Source organism: Haliotis rufescens, unplaced genomic scaffold, assembly GCF_023055435.1.
Source record: "Haliotis rufescens isolate VD_foot unplaced genomic scaffold, xgHalRufe1.0.p SCAF_30, whole genome shotgun sequence".
Lineage (NCBI taxonomy): Eukaryota > Metazoa > Mollusca > Gastropoda > Lepetellida > Haliotidae > Haliotis > Haliotis rufescens.
In genome coordinates this window covers 5,924,123-5,934,618 of record NW_025964002.1, presented here as the reverse complement: position 1 = coordinate 5,934,618, position 10,496 = coordinate 5,924,123, and the positions used below count along the sequence as shown (strand labels likewise).

General features: G+C 43.9%; 1 protein-coding gene across 1 annotated transcript; it reads left to right on the top strand.

The window, feature by feature from the left end:
- Window positions 1–263: 263 nt before the first annotated feature.
- On the top strand, window positions 264–5,191 carry LOC124143259. Its single transcript, XM_046512162.2, has 3 exons — window positions 264–543; window positions 3,095–3,270; window positions 4,655–5,191. The coding sequence occupies exons 1-3, from the start codon at window positions 537–539 to the stop codon at window positions 4,880–4,882; spliced, it is 411 nt and encodes a 136-aa protein (XP_046368118.2). The 5' UTR covers window positions 264–536; the 3' UTR covers window positions 4,883–5,191.
- The last annotated feature ends 5,305 nt before the right edge of the window (window positions 5,192–10,496 follow it).

The window sequence follows — 10,496 nt, the reverse complement described above, 5'->3', positions numbered from 1 at the left end:
ACTGCCACTCGTCTGGTATTTCTCATAATGGTACTGCCACTCGTCTGGTATTTCTCATACTGGTACTGCCACTCCTCTGGTATTTCTCATATTGGTACTGCCACTCCTCTGGTATTTCTCATATTGGTACTGCTACTCCTTCAGTATTTCTCACATTGGTGCTGCTACTCCTCTGGTATTTCTCACATTGGTACTGCCGCTATCTAACCGAACACACACGTCGACAGACAGGGGAGGTAACTGTACAGACCATGTCAATATCGTGCCTCTCTCACAGGCGGGACGTAATGCGCTTTCCCAAACGCCAGGCTCCGTGTTTACGCTGGAACGGATATCCCTGGCCCCGTCACTCAACCAATGTTGCACTACCAGGCGAATGTACACGTGTCACCTGCTGAACTTGAGATGTGTTTTTGTACACGTGCTTTGCGGAACTAGAGACAATGACGTGTGTCAACTTTGACATCGACATGAGAATGGACGCTGGTCTAAAGGACACGTGACCAAGTACACAGCGAGACGACGCCGGACACAGGATGCGGGGTAGGGTTGTAGCGTGTTTAAATATATGTTATAAATACGTTTGTATAAGTGTCAGCATTTATTCATAAATGTTAAAGTGGTGAGGGAAATGGTTACTAATTCAAATGAGTACTCTGTACGTTTCATGGTTTTCATGTTCTTCCCAGGAAATGAATCCTGGCTAAGGTTAAATAGGCGTAGGCACCAAACTGTATTCCGTAAAGCGAGGCCGCAGAGTGCTCGAGATAGCAAACAGGGTTTATAGGTATGCCCCGTCCCGATACATTTTTGCTTATAGATTGCAGGATATGTAATTTACTCTGTTTATTGACACTTCTTGTAACAAATATAACCAAACATAAGGATGCTTGTTTGTTTGTTGTCTAACGCCGCACTCAGCAATATTCCAGCTCTATGACGGCGGTCTGTAAATAATCGAGTCTGGACCAGACAATCCAGTGACATCATGAGCGAGCCTGACCAACCGATCCCGTTAGTCGCCTCTTTTGACAAGCATAGTTGCTTTAACACATAAGGATGTTAAATTCACGCGTGTTATTGTCGGAGATAGATGCGGACATTATATTTCAACCTTACTATTTAGGTTAAAAGGAAAGCGAAACAATTAACACAACTAACACCCGTAAAGTGTTGCATAGGAACTGTTTTAAAGGGATACCATGAAGTGGCCGAGTGGCTGCCCTAGCACGATTGATTCGGGTCAGTCAAAGCCTTCGTTATTTGTTACATGTCTCAATCTAGCAGTTGCGATTAGTCCTATAACACAGAGACAATGTCTTTGTTTGACACCGGTCCCTCTTTCAATCTCCAGACTTAGACGACAAACAGGCTTGAGATCGTGGAGCGCAGCCCGCCTTTAAGACTAGATAGGATCTCAAAACAATTATTCAAAAATAATAACATAATTCCCCTTTGTCCTTTCAAGTGGTGGTGTCCGTGTAGTCACTAATTATGCTAAGTATTTAAATTCGTACGGTGACATTTAATTCAGAGACTGACATTATTCTTACAGCTTAGAATCAGCGTTAAACGCGTGTCAGTATAGCAGTGTTAGAAAAATGGGGTAATTTGTGTGTAATACATGTCCTCCTATATCTGCCTTGGTGAGCTGATAGTTTCAGTGTACACTTCCCGATCCTGCTTGTAAGTGGTTTTATGTGACATTTGGCAATTGTGAACGGTAGTTTCACATCTATTTAAAGACACGGCTGTTACAGCCGCGTAGTTTCCTCATTCACTATTTACCCGTGTTTGATTGTTGTTTGGCGTCGTACACAGCAGTATTCGGCGGCGGCCTGTACATTGGTGAGCCGAGAGGTTGCCGGGGATCTGTTTCAATCCGGCATCTTCATGGTGTGTGTGTGTGTGTGTGTGTGTGTGTGTGTGTGTGTGTGTGTGTGTGTGTGTGTGTGTGTGTGTGTGTCTGTGTGTGTGTGTGTGTGTGTAGGTGTGTGTGTGTGTGTGTGTGTGTGTGTGTGTGTGTGTGTGTGTGTGTGTGTGGGTGTGTGTGTAGGTGTGTGTGTGTCTGTGTCTGTGTGTGTGTAGGTGTGTGTGTGTAGGTGTGTGTGTGTGTCTGTCTGTGTGTGTGTGAGAGTCTGTGTGTGTGTGAGTCTGTGTGTGTGTGTAGGTGTGTGTGTGTGTGTAGGTGTGTGTGTGTGTAGGTGTGTCTGTGTCTGTGTGTGTAGGTGTGTGTGTGTCTGTCTGTGTGTGTGTGTGTGAGAGAGAGTCTGTGTGTGTGAGTGTGTGTGTGTGAGAGAGAGAGTCTCTGTGTGTGTGTGTGAGTCTGTGTGTGTGTGAGAGAGAGAGAGTCTGTGTGTGTGTGAGAGAGAGTCTGTGTGTGTGTGTGTGTGTGTGTAAGAGTGAGTGTGTGTGTGTGTGTGTGTGTTTGTAAAAGTCTGTATGAGAGTGTGTGTCTGTGTGCGTGCATGGGTGTGTGTGCGTGTGTAAGTCTGTGTTTGTGAGCGTGTGTGTGTCTGTGTGCTCGCATGCGTGTGTGTGAGTTCGGGTGTGCGTGAGTGCATGTGTGAATTCGTGCGTGCGTGTGTGTATGTGCGTGTGTAAGTCTGTGTGTATGTGTGCGTGCATGTGTGTGTGTGTGTTTGTGAGTGTGTGTGCGTGTGTAAGTCTATGTGTGTGAGCGTGTGTGTGTGTCTCTGTGCTTGCATGCGTGTGTGAATGTACGTGCGTGCGTGCGTGCGTGCGTGCGTAAAAGTGTGCGTGTGCGTGTGTATGTGGGTGTTTAACGTTGGATGTTCATCGCTTTCAGTGTACTATAGATTCCTCTATAGATTACACACTCCAGACTTAGATGTCATATTGGAGTCAGCCCCAAGAGAGCGGAAGGTCGGTGGTTCGAATCACGGCAGCGTCATACCAAAAGACATTGAAAAGTGGCTATTGTTGAATTTGTTGTTACCCTACTCGGAGTCAGGATACATATCCACGTTAAACAACGGCATGGTGTCTCAGTGGGCTAGCACTATGAAACCGACATTAGTCCGGAAACTGTAAACTATTACATCTTGTATAATTTTCTTTGCTACCATTTCAGGACATATGCAATTGATTCAAGGACTGAGCGTTGCGTTATTGGTAGTGTCGGTGACGTCAAGTGACACGTGCGCTAGGTATGACGTCAATGGTTGCAGTACGCCGTTCAAACTTCCGTTCTTCTTCAAGACGACGTTCACGCCAGCCTGCAATCGCCATGACATGTGCTACAGATGCGTGAGTGACAGATTGTTTCTTTCACAGTAGGATCTCAGTATGTGTTGTCCGTGTAAGCTTATTCTCCATCCCAAAAAGTAATATATTTCACGTTTCGGCATTACATCACATCTTATCAAGAAATAGCAATTCAAATGTGACCATTTAATTAATCTTTTTTCAAATGATGACTGTGTGCAAAAAGAAATAAACTGAGGAGGAAAGAAACTACACCTCTCGGTTGATTTTTTGTAGGTTTGTTTTTCACTAGAAAATACCTTAAGTATAAAAAATTAACTGTACTGGCCCTTAGACAGCACTCCAATAATTATGCTACATTCTTTTTTGTCAAACATAATGTGATTTAAAACTCTTGAAAATTAAAAACAAAATGATTCGCATTATACACAAATGCTGATGGGTAGCTTAGATATCTTATCTGTGAAAAAACACATATTTGATCATTTTTTCGGCACAAATTGACCTCATTTCCATCATGGTAGGGGCCAAGTGGTTATAAATCCATTTCTTACCCAAGTCCTCATTGAAATAATTATTTTTTACAAAAACTGATACAGCCACAAATGACTTTGTACAAACTGTTGTAGGATGGTTAGATATAATTCAATTTTCAATTACATGTAAAACACAAATCGGTATACTTCCTTTTGACTTCATATTTGCAATGAAGGGGTTTTCTTAATTGAGGTGGTATTTCATGAGGAGACTCAAATTACATCATTATGTACTCAGCAACATCCCACCTATATAACGATGACGACACGTGTAGGTCCGGGGTAGAACTGGCCTTCTGTGACTGATGCTTGTCGTAAGAGGCGACTAACGGGATCGAGTGTACTTGGATGTAATCCAAATTGCCTAGATCTTGCTCATGATGTCAATCACTGGTTGTCTGATCCAGACTCGATTATTTACAGATCGCCGCCATATAGCTGAAATAATAAGTGTGGTGTTAAAAAAAAAGAAAAAAGAGGTAACTATGATGTGTATTCATGATCAATCCAGTGTGGGCAAGATGGGAATTGTGTACACAACACACGTTATTTTTTAATCCTACATTGAGTTGTTAATTATAAGATCTTTTAAAAACATACAAATGTAATATTCCTTCAACTTATCTCAGTCAACTAAATCCCAGAGAACTAATAGTCATTTGAACATGCGCATTAGTAATTTCTTAGGTTTTCGCTCTTAACGTGAGACTTATCGACTTAATACTATTATATTTTGTACTATTAAACAATCTTTACCGTTTTTTTACCCAAACTATGTATATTATACTTTATAAGGCGTCGTTCACATTCTCTTCCGGGAAAAGGTTGACACGCCGTGATATAACTGAAATACCTTTTCACTCTCTCACTCATTTGTTAATTCATTTCAGGGGTACAGATACAAAGTAAGCAGGGAGATGTGTGACCAAGTGTTTCATGGACAAATGTACCGAGCTTGTAGCGAGAAGAGTTGGTTCAAAAGAAAGATGTGCAATGGTTTCGCGATAGCATATTATACAGTCGTCAAGCGGTTTGGCTTCCGGCGGTATCGCGAGCCATCTAGCTGGTACTGCCACCATGAGTGGGTTCCCAGCTGTCTGCCCGTGATCAATACTTAACACGTGGTTCCGAGCTGTTTGCCTGTGATCAATACTTAACACGTGGTCCCCAGCTGTCTGTAATCAATACTTAACACGTGGTTCCCAGCTGTCTGCCTGTGATCAATACTTAACACGTGGTTCCCAGCTGTCTGCCTGTGATCAATACTCAACACGTGGTTCCCAGCTGTCTGTAATCAATACTAAACACGTGGTTCCCAGCTGTCTGCCTGTGATCATAACATAACACGTGGATTCCTAGGCTTGGGTTCCCAGCTGTCTGCCTGTAATCAATATTTAACACGTAGGTTCCTGTCTGCCTGTAATCAATACTTAACACGTGGGTTCCTAGGCTTGGGTTCCCAGCTGTCTGCCTGTGATCAATATTTAACACGTGGGTTCCTGTCTGCCGGTACTCAATACATAACACGTGGATTCCTGTCTGCCTGTAATCAATACTTAACACTTGGGTTCCTAGACGTGGGTTCCGTGTTGCCTGCCTGTAATCAATACTTAACACTTGGGTTCCTAGACGTGGGTTCCGTGTTGCCTGCCTGTAATCAATACTTAACACTTGGGTTCCTAGACGTGGGTTCCCAGTTGCCTGCCTGTAATCAATACTTAACACTTGGGTACCTAGACGTGGGTTTCCAGTTGCCTGCCTGTAATCAATACTTAACACTTGGGTTCCTAGACGTGGGTTCCCAGTTGCCTGCCTGTAATCAATACTTAACACGTGGGTTCCTAGACGTTGGTTCCCAGTTGCCTGCCTGTAATCAATACTTAACACTTGGGTTCCTAGACGTGGGTTCCGTGTTGCCTGTCTGTAATCAATACTTAACTCGTGGGTTCCTAGACGTGGGTTCCCAGTTGCCTGCCTGTAATCAATACTTAACACGTGGGTTCCTGTCTGCCTGTAATCAATACTTAACACTTGGGTTCCTAGAGGTCGGTTCCCAGCTGTCTACCTGTAATCAATACTTAACACTTGGGTTCCTAGACGTGGGTTCCGTGTTGCCTGTCTGTAGTCAATACTTAACACCTGGGTTCCTGTCTGCCTGTAATCAATACTTAACACTTGGGTTCCTAGAGGTGGGTTCCCAGCTGTCTGCCTGTAATCAATACTTAACACCTGGGTTCCTAGACGTGGGTTCCGTGTTGCCTGCTTGTAATCAATACTTAACACCTGGGTTCCTAGACGTGGGTTCCCAGCTGTCGGCCTGTAATCAATACTTAACACCTGGGTTCCTAGACGTGGGTTCCCAGTTGCCTGTCTGTAATCAATACTTAACACTTGGGTTCCTAGACGTGGGTTCCCAGTTGCCTGCCTGTAATCAATACTTAACACTTGGGTTCCTAGACGTGGGTTCCGTGTTGCCTGTCTGTAGTCAATACTTAACACCTGGGTTCCTGTCTGCCTGTAATCAATACTTAACACTTGGGTTCCTAGAGGTGGGTTCCCAGCTGTCTGCCTGTAATCAATACTTAACACCTGGGTTCCTAGACGTGGGTTCCCAGTTGCCTGCCTGTAATCAATACTTAACACCTGGGTTCCTAGACGTGGGTTCCCAGTTGCCTGTCTGTAATCAATACTTAACACCTGGGTTCCTAGACGTGGGTTCCCAGTTGCCTGTCTGTAATCAATACTTAACACTTGGGTTCCTAGACGTGGGTTCCCAGTTGCCTGCCTGTAATCAATACTTAACACGTGGGTTCCTAGACGTGGGTTCCCAGTTGCCTGCCTGTTATCAATACTTAATACGTGGGTTCCTAGACGTGGGTTCCCAGTTGCCTGCCTGTAATCAATACTTGATATGTGGGTTCCTAGACGTGGGTTCCCAGTTGCCTGCCTGTAATCAATACTTAACACGTGGGTTCCTGTCTGCTTGTAATCAATACTTAACACGTGGTTTCCAGCTGTCTGCCTGTAATCAATACTTAACACGTGGGTTCCTGTCTGCCTGTAATCAATACTCAACACATGGTTTCCTGTCTGCCTGTAATCAATACTTAACACTTGATTTCCTAGCTTCTGCTTGTCATCTGTACTTAACACATGGGTTCCCAGTTGTCTGAACGTGACTTAACTACTTAATACGTGGGTTCCATGCTGTCTGCCTGTCAAGTGGTCTTCCTGTATTTATTGGCCATATGGTTGGCCCGTGGCGTTGGTAGCCGTATGTTGGGTCCCTCCATTGACAGGATCCGGCATTTAGCAGTTCGAATCTCGAATTCGCTTCAGTAATTATCTTAGCATCCTAACCACCCCTTCGTATTACCATAGTAGAAAAGATATAAAGCCTGCTGTACCTGTAGGTTTCTGCTACATTAAGCTCATACGCTTATAGGGGGCACGGGTGGCCCAGTCGTCTAAGGCCCCGCGATTCGCTGTGAAGAGTTGCGTCCCTTGGGCACGCCAGAAACCTATGATTGTGGGTTCGAATCCCGGTTCGCCTCGATTATGTTTCTAGGTTTGTCAGCACCGTACCCGTGCTTGTGGGTTTCACCGAAGTGGTAAACGTCTGAGACCTGCATCACTTCGGGCTTTCCTCCCACATTAAGCTGACACGCCGTGATATAACTGGAATACTGTTAAAAGCGGCGTTAAACCCAACTCACTCACTCACTCACTCATACGCTTATAATATAATTAAATTCTTTAGCGGCCTTTAACCGCAATCACTCACTCATATTTATTTAAATCATTTTTTATTTAATAAATAGTTTTATAATCATTGTGTGAATTATATTCAATTTATTACAAAGTGCCTCTCTGAAGATAATCTGTTTCATCTGAGAAGGTTGCTGTGGAAACAAGGTTGCATCCTTCTATTCTCGGCACACGCCGTTATGATTTCATAGATAACGTGAATATTCTGACCCAAGCAATTTTAACATAATTGTTTTCATATGATTTTGTGTTCAACCCTTTTATACAAAGGATGCTATCAACTATGTACACACATTTCTAAAAGTAAAACCCAGTCTCAAAGACCGCAAACAATCTTTGATGTCATACATGTCTGTACGTCAGTGTCGGGTGGTACGTCTCCGGGACGGCCTATACACACCAAGCATTTGACTAACCTTGGCCAGCGCCTAAGGAGACTAAGCACATGACTAGTCTAGGCAAGGGTATATATACACATGGAAAATTCCTCATTTCATCAAATCAAGAGATTGATCCAAAGAATGAGGAGGCGTCTTGAAGCAGTTCGGGGAAGTTACACAAGATACTGATGGAAAGTCAATATTTGGACATTGTTCTTCAATTCCGGGGTGCACGGGTGGCCCAGTCGTCTAAGTCGCCGCGATTCGCTGTGCAGAGTTACGCCCCTTGGGCACGCCAGAAACCTATGATTGTGGGTTCGAATCCCGGTTCGCCCTAATTATGTTTCTAGGTTTGTCATCACCATACCCGTGCTCGTGGGTTTCACCGAAGTGGTAAACGTCTGAGACCTGCATCACTTTGGGCTTTCCTCCCATAATAAAGCTGACACGCCGCGGTATAACTGGAATACTGTTAAAAGCGGCGTTACACCCAACTCACTCACTCACTTCAATTCCGTGAACAAGAAGTGTGCATGGTACTGACAGTTTAGTCTGTGCAACAAAAGAGACATTCGTAATTTTTTGGATGAAATTAAGTCATTTTCCAAATCTGTAACATCTAAAAAAATAAATTATTTCATGGTAATATTAATCTTGGCTATGTTCCTCCCCAACTCTTTCTTGTCACTAAAATATTATTTGGTATGGAAATCCTTTACATATTTCATGCACTGGTTCATTAAAGTTGCCCGGTCTGAGAATATACGGATGTTGCTTAACTAATTTCCATGTGTATATACACCAAGCACTGTACATGTCTAATATGCCGTTTTTACGTTCAACAAAATCAGTAAATGCGCTATCATGTGACTTGATTTCTGGTCCATCACTTGATGCTGAGAGAACGCCCTCGCATGGCAGGAGTACTGATGTGCGGCGTAAAGCAACAAATACATTCTTTGTGTGAATGGCGGGTGCTACCGGTAGAGCAGGACATGCTTACCATTTTCGCGAACACCTGATTTTTCAGTGGTCAATTCATTTTATTTTCAAAGCTATTTTTCTTTTACGCCCAATATAAACCGTTTCGTCGGATACTGGTTACTATGTTTGAAGATCGCCTCCGTGGTCTAGTGGTAGAGCGTCCGCTCGGAGAGCGGAAGGTCCGGGTTCGATTCCCGGCCGCGTCATACCAAAAGACGTTAATACTTACCCTGTCTGGCGCTCGGCATGGAGGGGCTAAAACAAGCACTGGTCGGCTCGGAGTCAGTATACTGTGTCTGAGTGGGATATTCATGTTAAACTGCGGCATGGTATCTCAGTGAGCTAGCACTATAAATCGGCATCAGTCCGGACTAGTACAAGCAGCCACACAAACACACACACGTACATGCACGTCGCTATATTAGTGCAATAATCTTGGACGCGACGTTAAACCCCATTTCACCTCACTTCACCTATCTTTACATCCATCATTTGACGAGTCTTGATCAGGGCCTTTGTGCACCAAGCACTCGACTAACCTCACACCGAACACTGGACTGGTCTTGGCCAGGATTCAAATGCACCAATCACTTGAAAAGGCTTGCCTATGGCCTATGTACACTGAGCACTCGACTCAACTGCAAATTAGCTGTTGAAACAAGATAAAGTATCTATCCTTACGTGATAGCCGTCAAAAATCATCTTATCTCAAGTTAGATATACATACACACACGCAGGGCAGGATTCCATGGAACACAGATGAAAATGTTATGATTACTCCGGCTAACGTATCATGGTGCATAGAAAACACGTACAAAATTGGCCGTGAGGGAATAGGCTTGATACCCATCATGTTGGGTTGTACATCGCTTAGGATATCTCATAGCTTTGGACTTGCATCGCTTGGAATACCGCTCAACGTAGGGTTGTACATCGCTAGGAATGTCTCATACCGGCGTACGTCGCTATGAATATCTCTTCACATAGGGACGCACATCGTCAGGATTAACTGAACGTAGGAATGCCTCTCCCTCGCCGTGTGACCAGTGAAGGTTAAGGAGTAGAATATATCTTCAGCAACCATGCTTGCCGTAACAGGCGACTATGCTTGTCGTAAGAGGCGACTAACAGGGTTGGGTGGTCAGGCTCTCTGACTTGGTTGCTGCATGTCATCGTATCCCGATTGCCGAGATCGATGCTCATGATGTCAATCACCTGATTATCTGGTCCACACTCGATTATCTCCAGACCGCTGTCATAGAGCTGGAATAATGCTGAGTGCGGCGTTAAAAAACAAACAAACAAACTTCTCCGTGTACAGTAATATGCCGCTATAAATACCTCTATATGTAGGGCTGTACATTGCTACGGATATCTGTTCACCTTTATCTTAGAGAAACTAATCGTCCTGTAAAGCTACTGTTTATGCTGAAGTCTCTATCAGTACTACTAAGTTTTCTGGGGAGTGAACAAACATTGTTTGTAAAAAGCTTCGAAAATTGATAAATATAAACCATGACTCTGGTCTCTACTTCAGCGATTTGAATCGTCAGGCAGTTGTTCGTATTTTGAATTGAGTGATCTTACCTTTTGGTCAAAA

Bases quoted from the DNA above. Each gene is read 5' to 3' on its own strand.
- LOC124143259 (XM_046512162.2), top strand. The intron at 3,271-4,654 runs GTGAGTGACAGA...AATTCATTTCAG, and splicing joins ATGACATGTGCTACAGATGC to GGGTACAGATACAAAGTAAG.